The following is a 26,111-nucleotide window of genomic DNA, read 5'->3' as shown; positions in this document are numbered from 1 at the left end:
GGGCAGATAGCCTAGTATGAACCTATGAACATGTGTGTACTGCTATAGTACTTCTGCCATATGTTGCATGTGTGTGTGTTGTGGGGGATGCACAGGTAATGGCCAGATACGTCTGCACAGGTGACACGTGTGACACATTCTGGGTGTTCATCCATACATACTGGATGTGTGCTGCCATCCAACACTGTGATGTGGACACAAATTACTCAGCCTGGATATACATATCTGAACAACACCACAAGCACAATACACTACCTTGCTATGTATGCATGTGATTACACAGTTATTCAGTAGTTATGACAGTGATGCTATCCATGCAGCCCACTGGGCCAGTGGAAGCCACAACACACACCGCCAGCACATTTGCATATGCTTACCACAGACATCCCACATACTGCATGTACTGTGCACACAGTTATCTAACCCAGAACAACTGCACACCACTTATTAATCCTGTCCAGTGGACTACAGATACAGGCATATTGTATAACAATAGTAGGAGGCTACTGCAGCACAGGGCAGATTCACATGACGCGAAGGCATCTGTTGTCTGCAGTGTTAAGATGCTTCACATTCACCAAATGCACAGATATTGCCAACAATTTTGCAGACAGTTTAGGTGCAGGTACCCCCATTGTCCTACACACGTGTTATTACTTATCCCAGATGACTGTAACCTCCCTATCCTCTCACATGTCCAGGTGAGAGCCACCCTCATCATTGCAGAACACATATCATCACTGTTACGGAATGGTATCCCTGGATGTGTGCTACATTCACCCCTGGAGGACATAGCACCACATGACAGACTGATATTAATCCATGGCCATACTACAGGATATGTACCTGAACAGTGCCATACATACACAGTGGTCCCACACCAATGAGGAGGAACCTCTACTGACCCTGGGAACTACTGCATCATATGCACAACTGGCCTTGTGTTCTAAGCTATGGAAGTGTTAGTTATGGCCCACATGTACAACAATTTTACATATGTTTATATTTCATGACTATCTACACACAACCTATCTCATGGACATACCTATTGATAGTGAACTGTGATACATTTGGAGGTGTCACAGTATACACAGGATTAACCTGCTACTTTGCATTACCTGTGTTTGTGGCAGCTTTTGGTGAGTCAGTCGTGCTGCTTGTATTTTGCTGCTGTTGCTGCTGCTGCTGCTGCTGTTTTGCTGCTTGCTGTCAGTATATATTTTTTCTCTCTCTGTCTGTCTCTCTCTCTCTCTTTCTCATTCGGTTAGTGCAATGACTGTATTGCATGAGTGGAGTGTGGGTACTGAATACTTTTGTAGGTATCTGCATGGATCCATGTGATGGCCTCTGCACCAATTGTAAGGCAGCATTTGCTAATTGCAAGCAGCTGGGTGCGTACTAATTGCATGTCTCACTGTGATTTTAGGACACTGCTATAAAAGGGTATGTGAGATAGGCGTTGCCCTTTCAGATTGTAGGGCGTGGACCATGCTGGTATGCTGTTGACAGTGTTCTGTGAGTGTGAAGGTTAGTACATCTCCCATGCTTCATGCTGTGTTGTAGATTCAGGTTGCTGCATTTATCTTGCCTGTTCCCTGTAGTGAGTGTGTATGCATACTGACACCTACAACTATATGTCATATGTATTGCTATATGCATATATATATATATATATCTGTGTACATATACATACTTTCATATATGTACATTAGCTGACATTATTGGGTACAAGCTAACAATTAGCAGGGCTGTTTCCATTAACACTACTCTAGTATGGGAATCCAGTAATTGGGACTATAAAAGTCTGCCTGACATGCTTTGGGTAGTAGACATACTATATTGCCTTTATCTTCATTCCTACTATTACATGTTCCACTTATTTAGCACTATATTCCTGTATGAGAGTCATGGCTTAGTGGTAGGTCATACAGACTAGTGTTACAATGGTCTTGTGGTAGGGCCTACTAGTATGCTCATATTCTGCTTTTGGGTTGAGTATAGGGCCTATCAATCACAGTGCTAGAGGCACCTTTAAGCAGTTAAAGGGCTTAGTAGGTCTCACAGGAGCCAGGCTGTGTTGCAGATTCTGGTTGCTGCATATATCTTCACTGTTTCCTGTAGTGAGTGTGTATGGCTACTGAGACCTACGATTATATTTCATATGTATTAATATATATTTATATATATGTATGTGTTGATATACATACCTTCAAATATGTACATTACCTTACATTATTATGTACAAGCTAACAGGTAGCAGGGCTGTTTCTGCTCACACTGAACTAGTATGGGAATCCAGTAATTTGGCCATTAAAACTCTACCAAACATGCTTTGGATAGTACATCTCCTATATTGCCTTTATACTGATTCCTACTATTACATGTTATATTTATTTTAGCAGTGTGCTCTTCCAAAGCAGGCATGGCTTAGTGGTAGGTCAAACAGACTAATGTTACCTAGGTCCTGGTTTCAAGACTGACAGTGGGAATTTTTACTTTGCAAACTTTCAAACTGAGTACAGGACCTGTCAATCAAAGTGTTGAGGCCACCTGTAAGCAGTTAGAAGGGTAAGTAGGTCACACAGGGTCAGGCTGTGTTGCAGATTCAGGTTGCAGCAATTATGTTAACTTTTTCCTGTAGTGAGTGTGTATGGCTACTGAGACCTACGATTATATTTCATATGTATTAATATATATTTATATATATGTATGTGTAGATATACATACCTTCACATATGTACATTACCTTACATTATTATGTACAAGCTAACAGGTAGCAGTGCTGTTTCTGCTCACACTGAACTAGTATGGGAATCCAGTAATTTGGCCATTAAAACTCTACCAAACATGCTTTGGATAGTACATCTCCTATATTACCTTTATACTGATTCCTACTATTACATGTTATATTTATTTTAGCAGTGTGTTCTTGTAAAGCAGGCATGGCTTAGTGGTAGGTCATACGGACTAATGTTACCAAGGTCCTGGGTTCGAGACTGACAGTGGGAATTTATTTTCTTAGCAAACTTTGGAACTGAGTACAGGACCTGTCAATCAAAGTGCCATAAAGGCACTTTTAAGCACTAAACCAGGTCTGCGCTCGTTTGCTGGAGCTCACGATGCTTACTGGCGGTGAGCTCCGCTAACACAAGCGCTACACCAGCTATTTTCTTTGAAAGAAAAGAAAAAGGGGTGACAGGAAAGTGGTGAAAAGGGGTCACAAAGAGGGTAAGACAGTAGGGAAAGAAGCGTGGGATTTGCAGGAAGGGTGTAGGTAAGGCCCATAGATGCCCATGTCTTTTGCAGCAACAGCTGTATATTTCTATGTATTTTGGTGAGACATTTGAAACCTTCCACCTCTGAGAGAGGTGTCAGGACAACTTTAATATTTGTTGTACAGCCAATTGTAATTAACAGTTTAGATGTCCAGCGGACATGTCTGCGACATGGACAGCTATGTATGGGCGTAATTTTTGTGGGACAGAGTGCCCTTTTTTTTTTTACAGGTGAGAGTGGTATGACAGGTGAAGGAAGTCGGTAAAGCTGGGGAGGTAGGTTGGGTAGGTTAACAGACAAGACAGACAAGACGCATACAGGGACGGTGTATGACACACGTGGGGGTTACACAATTGACGGGACGGAGGTTGGGATATCTGAGATGCACGAGCCCACAGATGGCAACAGTGGAACTGATATCCCCACCCATAGGCAGTTGCCACTGTTCCTTCACAGCCCAGGACGGGCTGTGCTGGGGCTGTGTGGGCGGGCAACGGCCGGGCCGTTAGCTGTGCCACACGAGCCTCGAGCTGGCGTGGGGTCCAAGAACAGTGTCTTGGATCTCCCTCGCACCACAGACCGGACACCGCGGAGGGTGAGTGGACGAACCCCTCCGGCCACACTTGCAGAGGGGACGGGCCCCATCCCCTGCAGCGCTTCCACCCGAAGGTGGCACAGGGCCACCGGAGGGGTCCGCCTGGGCACTAGTGCCAGGTGCAGTCACCAGCTGAGGTGGGAGAGGTGGGTCCGCTGGGACCTGCCTTCCCAAGCGTTCTAGGTTTGTGAGTAGTTATGTTAGTTTGGGTTAGTGGCATTTTATTCCATTCAGATTAGTTGTAACAGCATGCATTGGTATTCCCATCAAACAAACACCCAGATATGGACACCATTGAACAAGGGGCATATCAATATCACATGCATTATTTGAACAGCAAAACACAGTCAAACGACATGCAGGGTTGATTAATGGCAACAGGCCATCGTATTTGCAGGTATAAACAGGGCACATGCACGAACAGACATGCATATATGTTTGGAACGGACAAATGTCCATGATTAATGAAATGTTCACATACCATTATTTAGTGGATGTTGTTATATGGAATTACAGGGTTGGGTGGGGATAGAAAGTGATGACACATTCATATGTTAAACATTAATTCACATTTATCATAGATACACAATTAAGTTGAGGCTGATGTTTCAAAATAATCTTTATTTGACTGTCATGCTACACCTGTTACACATACATCACTATCCTACTTATTTTGAATTTGATCAGATACATCATCCTGCTACACTTTGATGACAGGACAGGGGACAACTATGGCTGTTTAGTCTGTCAGATAATCATTCATTCTATCTGCAAATTGTTTACTGTTATCACCATATACAGATTTTGAGCTAGACATTCAGATTCAGACACACTGAAATCAGTTTGGGATGTTAATTTGTACTTCCCACATGCATTTAGTTCTGTGAAAACACACTGAGGCTTATATATTCAGGGGTTATTACTACTTTCTTTATTCATACATGAGCCTTTCTGTCACTCTCACACATTCTGCAACTTCACAGTTCAGGTTGGTACTTCTAGGCTTTGTTCACATATCAGACCTGTGGTGATTCAAACACTTTCCAACAGCCTCACTTCTGTCATGATTCAGCATTTCAACAGGGGATATATCTGACATGTGACTACCTCAGATTCTGAAGCTGTACTCTTGAGACTATACTGCAGGTTACAGTATATTTAATTAATGATGGGACATCTGTATTACAGCACTGTTTAATCCTATCAATTATATTTCCAGTTACACTTGCATACTGATGAACTTGTTGCAGCCATACCTGCAGACGTTCAATTCCTGATTGCACATTATATTACTTTTAATCAATACACTGCACTGTTCTGATACATGGTACATAATAATATTTATTTACAAGTACTGGGTGGGGTTACTAACCTGCATGGTGGCGCGCACCAGCCTTCTGGCGTGCATCTCGACATTCGCAGAGCGGACACCTGCAGCTGTAATACAAAGGGAATAATATTGGACTACACATCTCCATGGTATCAGCTGGTTGAAATCCTTACATACATGTGTAAAATGTGACTTACTCAGTCGTGGTGCGTTGGGCATTTGCCGGGCCTCCTGGATCCAACGGTTCAATTGGTCCTGCTTGCGTCTCTTCAGGTCCGCATGGTGGTGACGGACCTGCTCACCAGTGCGTGGAATGCCAGTCGCACTGGTCAGCTCACGAGCCAACTGGTCCCACGCCTCAGCCCTATATACTCCCCATGAGACCTGGCCCTGCATGAGTTGGGCCTCGTGATTATGGACAAGGAGCCAGACCATGTATCTGGACTCCTCAACGCCCCAACGCTGTGCTCGAAAGCAACGTCCCTCACCTACTCCACTCATGCTGACTGCAAGTCTGTTCTACAATCAGTTATGCTGTGTATTCCCGCCTATGGGGCTTATATATGCCGCTTTTCCCGCACATTTCTCTGATTGGCCGTTTTGGAATTGTATCTACTTCACTGAAAATGCTTTCTCATGCTCCATTCTGGGTTTTATCCCATATATATGCTATTTCTGCTTTTCTAGGTATTGCTGTCATGGCTTGGTGGTTTAGTTCCTTGACTCTAGTGCATGGTATCCTGTGTTCGAATCTGGCAACTGCTTTTTGCTTTTCCTGACAGAAATGAGTTGAAGACCTGTCAATCAAACATGCCAAAAGCACTTTTAAGCACTTTAAACCTGGTCTGCGCTCGTTTGCACGGAGGTAACGCATGCGCACTGGCAGTTAGCTTGTGGGAGCGGCGCAAGCGGTGTGCGCTGGGATAAATCTGAATTGGCTAGTGACACACATGTTCAGCTAATTGCACACAGTTTCAGCCTGTTTATCCGCTGCTTGGCAACGGGCACGCAGTTTGCAGCTTTTTAAACACTACTCGGCTACGGGCACTCTGCCTCACGGCAGCTTAGCTATCAGTACATTTCTGACTATTTTTATTCTTATGTTACTTCAAAATATATGCTCTGTTTCATTCCATTTTACAAAAGGGAATACATTTACATTTGTACAATACTGTCTAGGGGCTTTTAGTGCTTATTTACAAAAATAAAAAAGGTTGTTGTAGGGGCTCGAACCCTGCTTGCCTACACATAGGGCGGTACTCTACCACTAAGCTATTATTTCTTGGCTTACTTTGCATATTTAGTTCTTATATCCTTTTCCCTGACTGCTAACTGTGATTGCGCTAGTAGCACACCCGCACACAGTAGCAAACATTTACGGGTTTAACAAAAAAAAAAAAGGTTTTCATTTACTTTTATGACATCTCTTCACTTTATACACTGATGGCCAGTCGGGGCATGTGTTGTATAGTGTGTTTATTCACATTTTCATGGCCTTTCTCGTGGCTGTTTACTTTCAGCCATTATAGTTTTCCGGGGGCGTGTCCACTTGCAGAGCTTAGCCTACAGACACGCCCCCTACTCTCTTACACGGACCGTGTAAGAGTTACTGGTGTGATTCAGCATGCCTCATGCACCTCATGCATATGCATGACATGCTGACATCACACAGTTTAACTGCAGCCTCCGTGTAAGAGTTATAACTCTTACACGGAGGCTTCCTGAATCTGGCCCATTGTAATATACTAGTATGTAAATATTGTTTGATATATGTTTGTCTCATGAAATATCAAAGACTTCAAAGAGGGAACAAAAAATATATCATTTTAGGGTGAGTCTCAAATGACTGAAAACAAAACAGATTTTTTTTCTGAAGTGGGGCAGTCCCCTGCCCCTGTGCCCCCACAGCCACTGTTAATTGTTATATACAGACTCCAAGATAGCAGAACTGCATGGGAAGAGAACATTCACAGACCCTTTGTAATTCATGTGATTTCACACAGAAAACAGATGGTGGGCTGAAAAACAAAGGAAAAAAGAGCATGTGGTCTTATATTCTGCAACCATATGTGTGTGTGTGCTTGGGTGTGCGCGTGTGTGCGCGTGTGTGCATGCGCATGTGCATGTGTATGTATACACAAACACACATACTTAATAAACATATGTACATATTTAATTTAATGAATCCATCTATGTACTGTAGAGTTGGCTTTGTACAACACTGAGGAGTCTGAATGATTAATTTAATATCAGGTTAAGAAAAAGTCAGGTAGCATTTGTTAACCTGTATCTCTAAAGCACTCAAACTTTGTTTCATTAGCTAAATGGGCTTATAGATTTTTTCTTAAATATTGAGAGGTTATTGAGTGTTTTTAATTAATTTGCTATTTTATACCATGAAACTGGTGTAATTCAGCAGAAGTATCTTATTGTGCAGATAAAATTATCAACTGGGTGGTGTCATGACCTTTTGGGTCATAGTTCGTGTACATATTATTGAAGATATTTTTTAAAGCAAGACACTGTTCAGTAATTTGATCTTTCTGTGATATGGCATGTTGTGGTCAATTACTGATACAGTAATTCATCTTTACACAGTCAGAAATGTGTGTTTTAATGAATTCAGTAACAGAATGAGTCTGACATGCTGTGGTGTACTCAAGATAGAATTAAAAGCAGCGTGCATGTGGGGGGGTCCCTTGCTGGACAACATACATTCAGTAAAACAGTTATACTAAAATGTATCATTTTCACTTAACTTTCATGTGAATTGTTTCCCCTCTTGCAGTTTTGATGAGCAGCAGAAGCACCTGGGTGTTTGGCTTCAGGAGACAGAGGCACAGGTGAACAGTCCCTCACTTGTTGAGAATAAGCAGCACATTTCAGAGAAAAGAAGCCAGCTGGAGAGTGTGGAAGAGCTTCTCCAAGAACTCCTAAATCAAAGGTACAGAACTTTAAATGAGAATTAAATGGTGTTCTGGTCCACATTAAAACAGAAATAGTACCTGATTAATAATGTCAGAATAAGGAGTGTTTTACAGAGGAGATGATTTTTTAGCTGAGTTTGTTTCATGCAAAGCAGTGATGCAGGACTTTGCCTATCATAACATGATAGCCATGCTTTCATCCTACTGTCAATGAAGTGCAGTATTATTGCTGTATATTGTCATCCTGCCTAGAGCTTCATGGGAAATAGCTGCACTTGGATAGCAATTCTGTAATGTAGTGGGTCTGTAGATTAATACAATTCTAGCACAGTTTATTACTGTAGCTTTTCAGCCTGTACAATGGCTGTTATTTAGGTTTCAGATTATAGACTTTTGTAAATATAATGCTTTGCAGCCCTAATGGGTGACTTATTTGAACAACATTCAAAGGTGTGCCTGTATGTTATTTTCCAAATAGGATGGTTTTAGTACCTGGTATCTCTTGATGTCTGTGGCCTCTGGAAAAGAGCACAAACTGGAATTCTGGGAGAGGCAAATATGCTAGCAGAAGTAGGGCTGAGCTTCTGTAACTGCAGACACAGCAACTCAACAGAAGCAGAAATAATAGGTTAAATAGGAGGGTGGGTGTAAGTGATTTGAACACATAAACGTTGTTGATGTTTGCATGCAGCAAGGCCCTTTGTGAATTACACCCACATGGTAAGCATGTTACATTTGGTATTATGTAATCAGATCAGAAAGGATTCCCTTAATATGAGCTAACACAGGACACATTTCACTGTAAAAATGGCCAACAGAGTAGCTATAAATGAGCTATTAATGACGTTATCATGGATGTCATAAAGCTACTGAGGAAGAGGAAGATTTGTATGGACAATGTACAGTAGTGACACTAATAATACAGCAATCAAAATACATGTAGCCATTTAAGTCACTAGAAGTAGCAACATTAGGATAAATAAAGTTTTACAAAATATGCCTTGTTGCTTGTTAAAGGTATTCATTGTCCCATTAAGAAAATTTTTAATGAACAATAATCGACCCTTTTTTTGTTCCTCCAAGGGAGTCGCTTGAGAAGCACTCAAAGAAGGCGCAAGTTCTGAATGAAATGGGAACTGGTGATGGACAGGAAGTTCGCCTGGCATCAGTACTCTTCTTCAGTTATCAGAATCTGCTGAAAACTGTGAAGGAGAAGGAGCGGACTTGTCAGGTTGCACTCCAGGCTCACCAGGCTTTTGATGAAATTTTGCAAAACACATTGTCCTGGCTCAAAGGCATTCAAGACAAGCTGTCTGTAGCTAATAGCACAGTTGGTAACAAATCAGCTCTAGAGAAAAGATTGGTTCAAGTTCAGGTAAGTGAACTAGACTACAACAACATGTATAAGGTATAATAGTTTTACCCATGTAAGCTGTTTGTGATGACAAATGTTGAATGAGCAGCTTATCCCACCCTGTTGTGAATACCCACTTGGCTTATATCGTGACGTGGTTTATTGCCATTTTAAAATAATTTTATTAAACATTTGAGTAAAAAAATATAAAAATAAGACGTGAGTATGCCAGTATTGCTATCTGCACCACACATTTGTTTTATTGTTCCTTACCTCAGTCCCTCATTAGGAGTGGAGTGTTTCACAAATGTAAACAATGGAAATTCCTGTTACAACTAACCTGATACAACCAACAGTAAATCATGTCTTCTGGCAGTATTTCAGCAGATATGGGATCAGATTGATTATAAACTTAGTTGCTTGGCAACTCATGTTTTTTTTTCTTTGTGTAAAGCTGATTCTGTCCACACAAAACAGATTAACAGTCAAACATCATGGTTGAATTTTACAAGTCACTGGCCAATAATAACTAAGACTGTGTGAGGAAAGGGTGGCAGTTGTCATTCATTATAGTATAATTTGCTTTTATTTTTATAAAAAGAATCATAGTATTAATGAGTTATGATGTTCTGTTTTACAACTTCAGAAACTGTAAATATCTTTATTCTTAATTGCCACAGACACCATTTCTTGCCCATTTAAAGTCTAAATACAAACAAACCTGCACATTTTGAATGCCAACATGTAGTGATGCTTTTTGTTCTCAAGTCTGAGGGCTTCTTTGCCTTGCAAGAAGTCTTTGTAACCATGCTAAATGCAGGACAGTTTTGAAAACTAGGTCAGCTGCATCAGACTTTGTCGGAAATGCAATCCCCAGTGTTCCTTATATCAGACTGTGGCAGAGAAAAGGAGTTTGTTTTTCTGTAAAATGTGGCCTGGATACAGAGCTCGCTCCCTTGCTTGTAATAAGGGAGTGTAGATACCCGTATATTCTGGAATGACTAGTAATATTAAGACAGTCTGATGTTAATAGTCAGTAATTAGACTTATACTTTGCTACTTTGTTTTTTATGTCAGAATAACAGCACAGCCTGCTTAGATTAGCACAGTTCCAACCATAATCCTAACCCTGATTTTTTTTTCATTGTATACTTTATCACTTTCCTTAAATTACAGAAAATATAAATTGTCAATGAGTCCCTCTCTGTAGTACAATCTACTTTGAGGTTTTATATCAATAGAAAATGAAAATTATTGGTATTGAATCCTCAGGAAATCCTTCTTATGAAAGGTGAAGGAGAAGTTAAACTGAACTTGGCAATTGGAAAGGGGGATCAGGTGCTGAAAACCAGCAATGAAGAAGGTCAGAAAGTTATCCAGAAGCAATTACAGACACTGAGAGATACGTGGAATAAAGTCATCAGGACCTCCATGAGCTGTCACAGGTATATGAAATATTTTTATTAAAGCAATATACATTGTCAGGACTCAGCATGCCTTACTGAGGAAGTCTTAATAAGCTAGGTTTTAAAAGTACATGCATTTGAAATCTTACCTGACACGTATGATAAATTAATTTGTAAGCAAACTCAACTTTCACCAGCAGGTGACACTGTTAATAAAATTTAGATTTTTTTTTTTACACACCATATTGGTAGCTGCCTAGATTACTGTGATAGTTATACATTCTTGTAGGTTTCCTTCTTATTTTCCATTAATTTGTTCATACAGGAATGTGCAACACATATTTTCTTAAACAAATACGAGTTTATTACCAGCTGTGACTGTTTTCTCAGCAAGCATTGGAACATAACTTAAAACTCACAGTGCTGTCTTACCAATACAGATTTGCTTCAGCAGGGTTCTGCCTTTTTCTTTGACAAGGCCAAAGCACATTAAGGAGCATATATTAAAATATTTGTAGTATACTTGTGAAGTGTCCCTGATTTTTATCAGACTTTTGCTGTGTCCCCTCTTAAAAGTTTTGATTTTGTGACAAAACAGAAATGATAAAATGTGCCTTTATTTCCTAGATATTATATATACATTACGTATAGATTATATCACAGTTATAGACTGGCAGATATTCATCATTTTGATCACTGCTGCAGTAGCCTTAGCTATATGGGCTATATCCTGCCAAGGATATAACAAGTGGCCTGGTGGCCAGCTTCCAAAGCTTCAGGGCATCTTCTATGTGCCCAAAGCATCAGTAAGCTCAAGTTGAGCTGACTAAAAAGACACATAAGAAAGCCAAGCCCTTCAGAGCTTTCCTTGCATCAAAGAGAGCGCTCCTGTATGGGTGTTTGAGGATCACCTTGTGCTTTTCCTTTCCTGGGTAGATAGGTTACCTTTGGGAAAAAAGAATTCACATTTTAAAAAAAATGTTTGTTGTATTGTACTTTCCTATTTCAGAAAGTTATTTTTAAGCTAGGTGTTTGTGTTTCAATGGACTGTCTTGAGATATGACTGCACATTTAGATGGGGGTAATGCTTTCTTCATGTTTGTTTTAAATGCTGTTTAAAGTAATTGAAAAACATTTGGGGAGAATTTATGTTTATTTACTTTTGGGGGCTGTCAAAGAGTTTTAAAGTATTTTTTACTGTTTGTTTGAAAAAATGACTTTTAAAGACTGCATTTTTTCTAACTCTTGCTGCTTGTTTTACTCTGGAACAAGGCACTATTTTTGGCTTGACCATGTCACAAACTATGATCTCTTGGTCAGTCCCTCTCCCATCCACAAAAAGAAAAAGTTAATCAAACAGCCTTTGCCACCACAGCACTCTAGCAATTTGACTCAGCCACAGGTGAGTGAGTCTACTATTGCCATAGCTTGTTCCCCACATGACTCGTCTTTTACCCTGAATGCTTCTGGTGCAGCACCTACAGCCACTATGGACTGGAGGTTAGCCATGTCCTCTGCAGCTGTTGGGGTCCCCTCAGTGGGCAAGTTGGAGCCACTGTTGTCTGTCCTGAGCAAGGGAACAGGGAAGGCATCCCTTTTTAGTCAGAATGTTGTGCTCTTGCTGCCATTAATAACACTTTTGGCCACATTTCCCTGCCAAAAGAACCAGAAAGCTAAACATTTATCTACTCCACCTCACATATCCATAGACATGGGTAATTTACTGGGTCTCACTCGGGGTTTATTTCAGTCTGTTGATCTTTCTTATAAGGTGGTGCCTGGTAATCGAAAGAGAGATACCTCTTTTCCTGAAGAGGTTTAAGATTCTGAATCTGGACAAGAAGATGAAAGGACAGATACAGGGTTTTCTCCTTAGTCTTCTCAGAGGAGCACTCAGTTTCTGATTCGCTTTATGGGGGGTTCTCATTCTTAGAGACTGTACCCAGAATGTATTGATGTTTTCAGTGGGAGAACACTGAGTTTTCTAAGTCCCTCAGAAAATACTATGAACTGTTACAGAAGTATTTTCCAGAACCTTCACCCGTTTCCCAGTTCTGTTAGCTCTGGAGGATATGTGTGTCACTGCCTGCAATTTTCCTGATAGTTAGCCTGCTGATCGTCAGTCTTATATTTTTTTATACACTCTTCCCAAACCTGGCCTGCTGTTAAACATTTGATTAAATCCAATCCTACTCTTTCTGACAAGGATGGGGATATTCCTGAGGAGTATGGGGGAAACGTGTATGCGTCTACAACTTCGATTTTCAGAATTTTGAATTGTCAGGCTGATAAGTTAAAGTTTATTCTAATTGTGAATGTAGGAGGAATGTTTTGTCTGCTTTAAATAATTTAGTTTCTTCCACTGTGCAAGTCATTAATCATTGTTCACAATGTGGCTATGACTCAGTTGATACATATTCTAGGCTATGGTCACTGGTACTGTTTTGAGCAGTTATGTCCAGCTGCATTCTCAGAACCTCCCAGATGATGTAAAAAATAAGATTTTAATTCTCCTTTGCATAAATATTTAGTTTTTGGATAATAAGCTGCAGTTATTATCAAAAAGTGTGATGAAAGGGGTAAATTGATACAGGGAATCTTTAGGACGTTTCAGTCCTCCTTTTCTAAAATTTCTAATGGCTTCTTTAACTCCTCATCCAATTTTGGTAAAAAAAAAAAACCTCCCAGAATAAACAGTCTCAACAATATGCTGGTGAGCAAACATTTATTAAGCAATGTCAGCCCCCCCCCCCCCCCCCCATAACCAAGGACAGTCCATCAAGTCAGAATGACTGATTAAGGGACCTTGTATGCCAGTCCCTTTTCCCTTACAGAAAGTCTGAATTTCCATTTTTCTGTTTGGCAACATATAGTTTTAGACATATGGGATCTGAAGATCATTTGTCAAAGCTATAAAGGCTGCAAAGATAGAAAATCCCTGATTTTTAGGGGGTGATTCCTCGTTTAACGGGCCTTACTGTTTTATTTCCCCCTACCCATCAACACATGCTGTCTCACGTAGTGATTGAAACATTTCCTCCTTCCCAAGCTGGGAAAAGATTTTTTAGTGCCAAAGAAAGAAAGAAAAATGCTTGGAGACCAGTCCTGGATCTTTTTTTCTTAAAGCTGTTTGGGACAGTGTCCAATTTCAAAATGATGTCATTTCACAACCTGTTACATCTTCTTCCTCATTTAAGTTTCCTGGTAACAGTAGATTTAAAAGATGCTTATCATCACATCCCTGTTCATCCAGACTTCAGGCAATTCTTAAGGTTTTGCATGTCTGGATCTCATTATCAGGTCTCTGCTTTAGCATTTGGACTATCCACTGCACCAACAATGTTCAAAAAGTGTCTAACTTCAAGTATAGCTCATTGCAGGTCACAAGATAGCCTCATTTTTTTTCATATTTACATGACTGCTTATCTTCACAGAGTCTTTTTTTAAACAGTCATGAATCTCTCACTTGGGTGAGAAATATATTACATAAGCTGGGATTCCAAGAGAACATTCAAAGGTATTTTCTGACTCCTTAACACGATTGTATTTATGGGTTGTCTGCTAGACACCTCAGTTCAAAGAGCTTTTCTTCCACAGGGAATATATCTACATCTGTTTCTATGTTTTTCTACTCAGACTTTGGTGACAGCAAGGGAATACTTCAGTATTTTGAGTCTCATGGCATCAGTAAGTGTCATGATATCCCTGGCAAGACTCCACATAAGCAAGATACCATGGTTTCTGAAGTCCCTTTGTTTCAAGCACCAACATCCTTTGTCTTTTCACATCCCAGTGCTGGTGTTTGTCAGAAGAAGAATCACTTGATTGAGACAGCAAATTTCCCTAAATCCAAGTCTCCTTTTCTCACTCCCTAACTCCAAAGCAGTTGATCACCACAGAAGGCTCAGAATTTGCTTAGGAAGCAGTTTCAGGATGGATAAAAGTACAAAGTGTGTGGAGCACAAAGGACAGATGCAAGCACATAAATATAAAAGAGATGCTTGCCCTGATCAAAGCACTCAACTCTCTGAATCAACTTTGCTCACAGGGATTTCTTCAGGTTGTTACAGATATACCACAGTCAATTGGTACTTCAACAAGCAAGGTGGAACCAAGTTGCCCCCTTTGCAGACTATCCATGTTAGCTTAGGATATACCTCCACAGCACAATCTTACTCTACAGGCATCCAGCATTTGGTCAGAGCAAAATTGTGTGTGTCAGATGAGCTGAGCAGGACAAGGCCAGAACCTTATGAATGCAAGCTAGATCAGCTGAGCTTCCAAGATTTGATCTGTCTGTGGGGAGTTTTTCATGTAGACCTGCTTGTCTCCACTCTGTACAATCAACTGGCAGGATTCTGCTCTAGGACTCCATGTAAGAAGGTCTGGACACAGACACTTTTTCCTTTTCTTGGATAGGAATATTCCTGTATGCTTTTTCACCCTGTCCACTGATATACAGGGTACGTTTGAAGATTCAGACTGAATCCCCCATGATCATTATGGTGACTCCCTTCTAGCCTAGGCAACAGTAGTTCTCACTTCTTTTGGAAATGACCAGGGGCAATTACTGCAATTTTCCTCACAGAATGGATCTGCTCACACAGGATCGGGGTGTTGGATGCACCCAGACCCCAATCAACTTCAACTGACTGCTCTGATGATAGGGTCTTCATTTCCTTTATGCATCTGTTTACTGAGCATGTGCAGCAGGTACTAATGGAGGCAAGAAAGCCTGCTATTTGAAATTCATATATTAGCTAATGGAGAAGGTTTCCTAGATGGTACCAGCAACACAGTCAGCACCCATCCACGTCTAGTTGTTCTCTGGTTTTACAATATCTGTGAGTTACTGTCCTATGGCTTTTCTTATTCCTCTTTCAGAGTCCATTTTTCAGCCATTTCAATATGTCTGCCCATGGATCCCCCTCTTTAAATGCATTCTCACATGAAAATGTTTTTGAAAGGGTTTTGCACAGGAGACCTCCAAGAAAAACAGTGGCCACTCCTTGGGATCTTAATTTTCTGTTAGAGACACTAATACTTGCTCCATTTGAGCACCTAATCTGGTTGAGCTGAGTTTCTTAACATAGAAGACTGTTTTACTGATTGCTTTGACCTTGCAAGAAAAGAATCTCATTTGCTAGCTCTTATGTTGAGTCAACCCTATCTCATTTTGCTGAGAGGCCAGGTTTCTTTGTGAACTAATCCTTCTGTTATGCCTAAGCTGGTATCCATGTTTATTTTAAGCCAAACTATCCATCTCCCCATTTTGTTTTAGAAATGGAAAAGTGAGGGAGTAAGGATATTCCATACCCTGGATGTTGACAGACAACTCAGGTACTATCTTGACAGAACCAAATCTTTCAGGTCTTTGGATCAGTTGTTCACGTCTTGTAAAGGTAAGAAAAAGAGATAACATGCATCAAAACAAACTATTTCCAAATGATTGTCATAGACTATTACCTTTTGTTATAGTTATCACAACAAAACTATCTCAGACAGTGTCAAGGCCCATTCTACCAGGGTTGTGGCTTCATCTATGGTTTTTTTTTTGGAAAGGGTTGGATTCTAGAAGTATTCCAGAAGTTCCAGCTTGATCCTGTATACATACATTTACAAGACATTACAAGATTGATTATTTCCTTAGTTTTACATCAGGCTTTGCTATGGCCATTCTCCAGGGGTACCAGGACCCTTCCCCTTCCACCCCCCTAAATGTAGTGAGCTAACGTAATCTACCCCATATAGCTAAGGCCACTGCCGCCATGACCAGTATGATGAACATAGTGCACTTATGTAAGAAGACTTACCATAAGGGCAGGTGTTTGAATGATCACTGCTGCAGTAACCCCTACACCACTTTCTCCTTATTTTTGGTGTGAACACTTACTTAATTATGTTGTTTCTAGCATTGTCCTTTCAGAGCTCAGCCTCCCACTCTGTGTTGGCATGAAAGCCCTGAAGGGCTTGGCACCCAAACCTGTCTTTTTAGTCAGCTCATTTCAAGATGACTTCTGTTTTGGGCATGTGGAAAATGGACAGCTGTTATATCCTTGCAGGATAACCCATATAGCTAAGGTACTGCAGCAGTGATCATTCTAATATCTTGTCATACATACATAGATACGTACTTCATTATTTTGTTAATTAATTTTTATGAAATATTGTATCCTGAGATTATGCTATTCTATATGTTTCTTTTAATTGTGGATCTTTTCTCCCTGGGCCTCTACTGAAAAAGAGCTTTGTGTCAGTTGGACTAACCCGGTCAACAAATGTTACATAAATAAAAATAAATAAATATTATTGTGGTAAGTTTGCTTACACAACTGTACTTTCCTTAGAGAATACATATTTCTATAAATTGTCCTATTTTGTTTTTTTTACGTGACTATTAAAGTTCAAAAAGTGTTCTTGATTATAGTCTGTGTGAGTGTGTATGTATCTGTGTGTGTGTGTGTGGGGGGGTGCATGCACATGTAGGTAAGTGATTTAGATGGCTTAATATTTTTATATGTAACACATCATTCTCATATCACTTGATTTGTTCTTACAAACAAAATATTTTTAATTGTTGAAATTTATGGTATAAAATTAATTTCCTTGCTTTTAAACTGGGTTCTGTCTTGGGGCTTAATTTTACATTACTTAGGCTCTTTCCTCCTCTTGTAGTTCCTAGCTGACATGCTTGTTATTGGAAGGAAAGACTGCTGCTTTCACTGATACAGGATAGGCTTTGATATATATTTTTTTAATGTAACTACTGCCTTCATAATTGATGGATGGAAGGCACAGTGCAGTGACTGCTGTGCTGGACAATTGGCATTGTGCATGCTTCCGCATATCCCATGTCTTGGCTAGAATGCTGTACACAGTTTGGCAGCCCTGCTACCTACACTGCCTGTTATGTTCTACCATGATGCATATTCATCCAGTAACCATTGTTTAAGCTGCATAGCAAAAATCACCACCGACCCATTAAATGAGTGAGCCATTGTTAGTTTCTTAATTCTTTCCTTCCCTTTCCAAGTCCTTAAGTGACAAGGCCTGCTTGTGGAACTTGGGTCACCTGCATGACTGTCAGAGATCCATTCTATACAGTGTACCTCAGAACTAGCTAGTTCCTGAGATTTCAGTTAGCAATAGTAAATTATACAAGCCTTTTTTTATGTTCATTTTCTTCAGTAACCCTGAAGAAGAGTAGATAATAATTATTCTCTGGTCGTGTTCGGACTACTTAAAATTTAACTTCATCTTCCTTTAAAAGATACAGTTGTCATCATTGATACAGGGCAGCTGTAGCAGTACATGATACTGAAAGCAGTTTCATCAGACTTCTTAATTGTCACAAAGTCAGTGCAGTTTTGTAGGCTTGACACTTGTGTTTACAGCACTCTTAAATAGAAATTATTATAACACAAGCATCGTCATCCCTACCTCCCACCCAGTGATGCTTACTCAGCAAGTATGTTTTGAAAACATTTCTGTGAAATATCCTACACAGTACTTGTGCTGATTATTATGGACTCATACCTCTCAACTTCTTAGAGCAAGAAATCTGGACAAAGCCATTAATAAAAGGGGTACAAAGGCAGAAAAATAAGGACAATTTTTAAATATTGCTCTTACAAACTTAGAAAGTTGATAGAATAACAGGTTTTGCATTAGCATTAATTTTCTGAAGGGTATGAAGTCTGAAACTCAAATGCCTGTCATTATTTTGTAACTTCAGTCTTTAATGATTTGCCACTAATATGCCAGAAAACCACAAATTTATGAAAAACTGGCCAAAAATACGAGGCAAAAATCTGGACATTCTGCGAAAATCTGTACAGCTGAAAGGTATGATTACGGTGTGCTGTAGTGAGTGTGCCTGTAGATTACATTGCCGTCTGTGCAAGGTGGTAGAGAAAGTATGCTATTAGGACTCTAACCAGTTCTGAACAGGACAGCCTGCTCACTGCAAAAGATGCAGATTAAGAGAGCTTCCAGGCCTTCAGGCTCTGCTTGGAGACTTCCTGAAGGGTATTTCTCCTAGGAGTATACATAAATTCAGTGGCAGATATGGAGTTTTCCAACCTGGCACTAAATGTGAGGACATAGCTACATTGCTCATCATCACATTCTTTTTAATGGTGATGGTCATATCCTTGGAACTGATTGGCACTTTATTTCATGAGTGCTGACACCATGAATGCTTCATCTTGTGATCAGCCATTTTTTAGATAGTATTCTTAGATAAGGATGCAGCCTTTTATTTGGCAAATAAAATCTATCGCAATGCAGGCAAATGTGCCCAAAGATATCCTGCAGAGAGAAGTCAAGAGCCAAGAGAGAAGGAAAACTCATCACTATCAGTGCTTCATCCACTATAAACAAAGCCATGCATCATCAGCCCATGAGGTCATACTTCTTTCTGACTTCATGCTTTTACTTTCCCACTCCAAAATGTCACATGCAGAAACTTTTCAGGTTTGCTTCAGCATTTTCTGTTTACACCTTATTTTTTGTCTGCCCTGCCTGTCCAAGACTCCCACCTGAGTCCCCTACCGCTACACATTTCCCATCCTGCCTTTATTGCCTCCTGCTTGTCGTGTATGTACAAATTGCCCTTGAGGAAGTAGAGTGAGGGATCATATAGCTGTCAACAAGCTTTCCAAGGCAGATCAACGAAGTCATTTTATAAGCTAGAAATCCATAAACAACTCACTGCCCACAGTTTTACATCACAAAATTGTGTCTTGATAAAACAGAAGTGCTGTAAGGCACGTTGACATCTAAACTGAAACTGTTTTTCCAAAGAGTTCATATAATTGTTCAGCCCATCTCATGGTTATTAATATGTAAAATATAACATTTTCACAGATCAATAGCCTACTAAGTATCCATCAACCTATGAACTTAAAAAGTAGTTGGAAAAATATTTATAGGAAGAAAAGTGGTGAGCTGTTCTGTTACACAACTTAAAAACTGATAAATATTATCATATTGACCAGTGTGATGTTGCTTTTCTTGTGTTTTACTGAAGTTGGTTTGTTTGTTTATTGTGATGTTCATTTTATCCATAGAATCATACAAAATTAAGCACATTCTAAACAAATAGTCAACTTCTATTTCCCTTGCTAGCTGTTTGAAGTGGCAGCTGTCACATGAAAGAGCAGTGCTGCTAAAGTAGGCAGATAACTTTCACAGTTAGAAATACTATGGAGAAGAGATGTTATGGAACTTTTTAGGGATTATGGTTTTAAATCAACCCCCTTTTATCCACCTATTGTGTACTGAAGAAAATGCATTGCAGCTTTAATAAGTACTAATCACAGTTATTCAGTTAAACTGAAGCAAGAGCAGTGGTTGCACAGACCATCTAAGAACACATTGAGTGTTGTTATTTTAACAAGTGGAGGAAAAAAATGCCTCATTTTATGTAATATTATAGCAACCTAACCTGCATTTTGGTTAGAGTGCTGAGAAAATATGGCAGTCTACTTAATGGCAATTTTGAAGTGTAAAAAAACTGGAATGTAATAGCAAACATTAAGAATTATTCTCTAGCGTTAATATTGCACATAGTCTCAATACTACCTAGCTCTCTTCCTTACCCATCTATTTTCCACTATATCTCTCCTCTCACTTGCCTAGCTCTCTTCCTTACCCTCTTATCTTCCACTGTATCTCTCCTCCTACCCCCGTCTCCTTCTCCAGCCTGTCCTCTCACTTACCTCCTCTCACCTAGACTATAGCTTCACCACTTCAGTCCTGTTGGCCCCTGCCCTGCCTGAGTTTCCCCCACCTTCCTCCATAGTCTAGCTCCAGATATCCTATGCTCTTTCCCTCCTCATAGATTTAGGAACAATGTCTCTCCCTGAGTAAAATAAATAGTATAAAGTTAGGAGTAAAGTAGCTTTTCCATTAAAAGTAAATTGTTACCAGCAAACTCTATTATACAGTTCTCTATTAGCTGATTGTTTTCCAGAACTGCTGCTGCTCCTCTAGGACACTTCGCTCCCCTACCCTACCCTACCCCCATTCCCACCCCTATTACAATTACAGTTATAGCAGCTAACCACTCCCTCCCCAGCACCACACCCAATCAATCAGACATACCATTACTCCCCCACTCAAACTTAACACACCACACCATTGACACCAACTCCCTTAATTGCTAATCTAACACTCAGTTAACAGCCCCTTCTTACACTCATCATTACCTTCCCACTACTAAAGGTAACACAAAACTAGACATATCAAATCAATAAAATTACTTTCCTAGACATAAAGGTAGCTTTCTACACATTAACTATGTTTATTCTTCTCCTACTATCCAGCCTTACATCCTACCACACCCAACTTCATCACACCTATCTAACTCATTGGCAAACAGAAACCATAGCTAGTACACCACAACTGAAACAGTTCCCCATATCTCCATCCGACCTTACCCAAACCCATCAATTCTCCTACAACAATAATAAACCAACAAACAAAATCAACTCCCACTTATCCAAGAAACAAAATAAAATAATGCGAAAACTGCTCAAACTTTACTTATATCTAACTCAGAAACTCACTTGCTGTGGAGATATACCCCCCAACCCAGGGCAAAATTCTTCACTCCATACAGACCTTAACCAACCAAAGCCTCTATATAGCAGGCCAACCTCCTGCCTTTTTCTCTTAAACATTAACGTAAGAAGCATACTGAACAAAGTTCAAGACCTCCATGCCTTACTGGCTCTATATAAACCAGATTTAGCCATACTACAGAAACCTGGCTTAGACCAGAACATCATGATAATGAAATTACACACCCTGGCTACAATATTATACATAAAGATAGGCAAAGAAAAAAAGGAGAAGGTGTAGCTATTCTGTATCAAAATAATCTCACACTGGAACAGCTCAACTACAGCTCTCAAGACATTAACGATATAGAACTCATTCTTGCTAAATTAAAACTAAATGCTAGTAAACACATAGTAATAGCAGGTGCCTACATCCCACCAGGTAACAACAATGACACTATGGAGAACCTGCTACACTGGCTGTCTACTACCCATCCACATCAGACCATACTCTTAGGAGATTTTAACATTGACTGGTCAGACTGTGCCAGCTACAACCCCTCTACCCATATTAATCTTCATGGGTTTACCCAAATCATAGACACCCCCACAAGAGTTGATAAAAAAAACAAATGACAATCCATCCTAGATTAGATACTTCTATCTGATCACACCTTAGTGCACCAATCAGGCTGCCTTCCCGACAACTTAAGCGATCCTCAACCAACCTATCTTATTAGGAATAAATCCCAACAATATCATCAACCCATCCTTAGAATAGTTCACAATAAAAAGAACTTCAAAGCCAAGGACCTAAACAATGAACTAAATGGTCTCCCCTAAAACACCTACCCCTAGACAAAGCAGTGGATTACTTTAACTCAACCTTTCTCAAAATCCGAAAGCGTCATGCACCATCCCGAACCATCAGAGTCAAGACTAACTATGCCCAAGACTAACTATGCCCCTTGGCTGACAAAATAAACTAAAACCATAATGAAGGACAGAGATAGAGCCTGGACCCAATATCATAAACTGAAAACCACTACCACAAAACAAAACTACCTAGCTCTCTGGAACAAGGCCAAAAAACTTATAAAACTTGATAAAACTAATTATCACAAAACCTTACAGGGAAAAACATGCCCACTGCCCTCAAAAATTCTGGGCCTTGATAAATAAATTACTTCACCCAGGCAAAACCAGCACTCCCACACCCATAGTACCAACCAGTAATTAGGACATCCCCACCCAGTTCAACAGATTCTTTACAGAAACAGTCCTAACCCAATCTAATACCCTAAATAGTACCACTGACCCCACACCTTCTCCTACCCCTTCTATCCCTATTACACAACAAACTCCCTCTAACATTTCCTTTTCTCCAGCACCCACAAAACGTATTACTAAACTCCTCAAGAAACTAAATCCCACCACATTGGCAACTGACAAACTTCCTGTTGACTTCCTTCAACTCTCGGCAGACACCATATCTTACCCCATATCTATCCTCATAAATAGATCCATAGCTGAATGCAAAGTACCCAACCTGTGGAAAATATCCCATATTATCCCAGTCCACAAAGGTGGCATCTCCCTTGAGCTCACCACCTACTGCCCAATCGCAATCTTATCACCATTATCAAAAATACTAGAAAGAGTAGTACATACACAACTAATGCAGTACCTCCTACAAAATAACCTTATATCATAATCTTAACATGGGTTTCGACCCTCCCATAGTACCACAACAGCCCTACTCTCATACTCCAACATAGTCAACATCCATAGAAACAACAGGCAGTTTGTATCCTCTGTGTTCTAAGACTTGTCAAAGGCATTTGAAATGGTCAACCACAGCATGCTGCTCAAAACTCTATCTACTCTTAACTTAACCTCCCCCACTATATCTTGGTTCAACAGCTACTTAGGCTGACAACAAGCAGTTCTGTGGCAGGACCAACTATCCTCCCTTCTACCAGTATCCATAGGAGTCCCTCAAGGTTCTATTCTTGGTCCTTTACTATTCTCCATATTTACAAATCAAATAGCTACATCCTCTATAGTGCAATATGCTGATGACACTACTGTCATATGTGCCACCCCAACCTTAAACAAACTACAAACAATAACACAACACAACTTTGCACTTGCTGAAGCATGGTTTTCTAGCATTAAACTTATACTCAGTCCCAAAAAAAACAAACCTAATTCTCTTCTCTCCTGGTAGATCTTCTGCACTAAACAATTATTTCAGCATAAACTCCAAAGACAATATCGTGATCACCCCAACATCACACACTAAACTCCTAGGAGTAGTAATTGATAATCTTAAATTTGACATACACATAGCCCAAACAATCAAAAAAGTACACAAAATGCTTGGTCTCTTGTATAGAAACAGACAATTCATGACCAGCTATACCAAAGCCACTATTGCTAGAACTCATCTACTATCCACCTTACTGTATGCCTCACCAATTCTGACTAATCTTCTCCACAGCGAGCAAAACAAAATGGCAGCTTGCTATAACAAGATTGCCAGGTTTGCTACAGGTGCCTCTAATAGGGACCATCACTGTCACTCCCTCAAACAGCTCAAATGGCTTGAGTTGCCTCATCGACTTCTTACTACACAGCTCTCCACAGCCCATAAACTATTCCACCTCTCTGACAAAACCCCATACTATGAAATATAATACAACCCTACACCACCACCCAAGTCTTAAGATCAACAAACCAAAATCAAACATAAGAAAGAAGCTGGTAAAACTCTTTGCCTGTACAATAGCAAAAACCTGGAATTCACTTCCTAATCACATTACTTCTACAAGTTCTGCTTTACAATTTAAGAAACTACTCAAAACCCACTATTTTAGCAACTGGCTGTGCCCATGTAACTCCCCAGGCTAATCCACTACATTGCAGTGATGCAAGGATTTTACCAAGGATGTCCCAGTACTGCCTAATGTCTAGAATTCTTATTCTTTCCTATAAACGCTTACTCCAATGGTGTTGTCTTATATGTCTGTAATTAAATACTAAATACGTCCCTATATGCTGTTTGTTTTGCCTTATGAACACAGCTATGTACTTTACATAAGTCTGTGAAGCAATGTTAGATATTATGTTTATATTGTGTGTGTTAAGAATACAGTGCTGTATCTTGTAAATTTATCTGTTCAGCAATTGTTTAAGTGGAGCTTTTCTCCCCGGGCCTCCGCTGAAAATGGACCTGTGTCCAGACGGACTTTCCCGGTCATCAAATGTAAAATAAAAATGAAATAAATAAAATAAAAAGTACATGATAAAGAGCTGTGCATAGTTTTACAGTTTCCATGTGGATTTGTTAGCTTAGAGCACAGACATGCAGTGACATCACTCGGGTACATATCAAGTTGTACATGCACTGTTATACCTGCTAAGCATAGTATACTATGATATCTATTTGAGACTTACCATGCAGCAAAGTTTCTCCATCCTCATCTGCCAAGAAGAGCTATCCTGTAGAAGGTCAAACCTTTACTTTCAGACTAGCCATCAACCGAGTCTTGAACCAAAGTAATTTCCACTACAGGTGGATACTTGCTTGTTCACTAGTAGGTTTACCCTTGGTCGTGATTTCACCATGTAATGTTGTAGAGCTGATCAGCAAGAAATAAGCAGGAGAAGAGATGTTGTCATTACTTAAAAGATGTTAAAATTATAGATGCATTGATTGTCAGTGTAGAGCTTCATTTAGCAGTCATTTGCCATTTCTCCTTTGGCTAGCCATCCTTTTGCAAGTGTGACACACCACTACTCTTGGAAACCTAGACCTGGAAATAGGATTGATTTTAGTGCTCATTTTGATTCAAAGCACTCAGCATGAGCATGAGTATAAGCATGAGCTGCTAATATGCTGTGCAGTATAACTTTGAAGTGTAGTGCAAAAGAAGTGTAAAGGAATCGTGCACAGGCGTCATCATGCTGTTAGAAGCCATCAGTTACTACTGCTGCTATGTATTATTCAATATAATTCAGTATCACATTTGAAGAAAAAGATGTTTGTATTTGTCAGTATGGTCCTTTCATTCACTGTGGACAGTTGCATGGCTGATAGTTTTCTTCTTTCATCTATTCCTGTTAGGGTTCACAATAGAGGATCATCTGTTTCCATTTCTTCCTGTCCTCTGCATCTTGCTCTGTCACACCAACCACCTGCATGTCCTCTCTCATCACATCTGTAAACCTTATCTTAGACCTTCCTCTTTTCCTCTTACCTGGCAGCTCCATCCTTAGCATCCTTTTCCCAATTTATCCTTTTCCCAATTTACCCAGCATCCCACCTTAGCACATGTCCAAACAAACGTAATCTCACCTCTCTGGCTTTGTCTCCAAACCATCCAACCTGTGCTGACCCTCTAATATACTGATTCCTAATCCTTTCCATCCTCATCAGACCCAATGGAAATCGTAACATCTTTAACTTTGCCACCTCCAGCTCTGACTCCTGCCTTTTTGTCAATGTCAATGTCTCCAACCCATTTAACATAGCTGGTCTCACTACCCTCTTGCAGGCCTTCTCTTTCACTCTTACTTGTACCTGTCTGTCACAACTCACTCCAGACACCCTTCGCCACCCAGTCCACCCTGTCTGTACTCTCTTCTTCATCTCC

General features: G+C 40.0%; 1 protein-coding gene across 1 annotated transcript in view; it reads left to right on the top strand.

The window, feature by feature from the left end:
- The window catches only part of SYNE1 (spectrin repeat containing nuclear envelope protein 1), a 2,173,401-nt gene that overhangs the window by 42,121 nt on the left and 2,105,169 nt on the right, over positions 1–26,111 (top strand). Inside the window, exons 2-4 of the mRNA XM_044089035.1 lie at positions 7,990–8,145; positions 9,212–9,503; positions 10,755–10,927. Coding sequence (XP_043944970.1) covers positions 7,990–8,145; positions 9,212–9,503; positions 10,755–10,927 — 621 coding nt within the window. The remainder of the gene's footprint in view (positions 1–7,989; positions 8,146–9,211; positions 9,504–10,754; positions 10,928–26,111) is intronic.

Source organism: Protopterus annectens, chromosome 1.part0 (genome assembly GCF_019279795.1).
Source record: "Protopterus annectens isolate FY-2018-M chromosome 1.part0, PAN1.0, whole genome shotgun sequence".
Lineage (NCBI taxonomy): Eukaryota > Metazoa > Chordata > Ceratodontiformes > Protopteridae > Protopterus > Protopterus annectens.
Note: the sequence above shows the minus strand (reverse complement) of the source record. Positions and strands in the feature narration are given on the sequence as shown.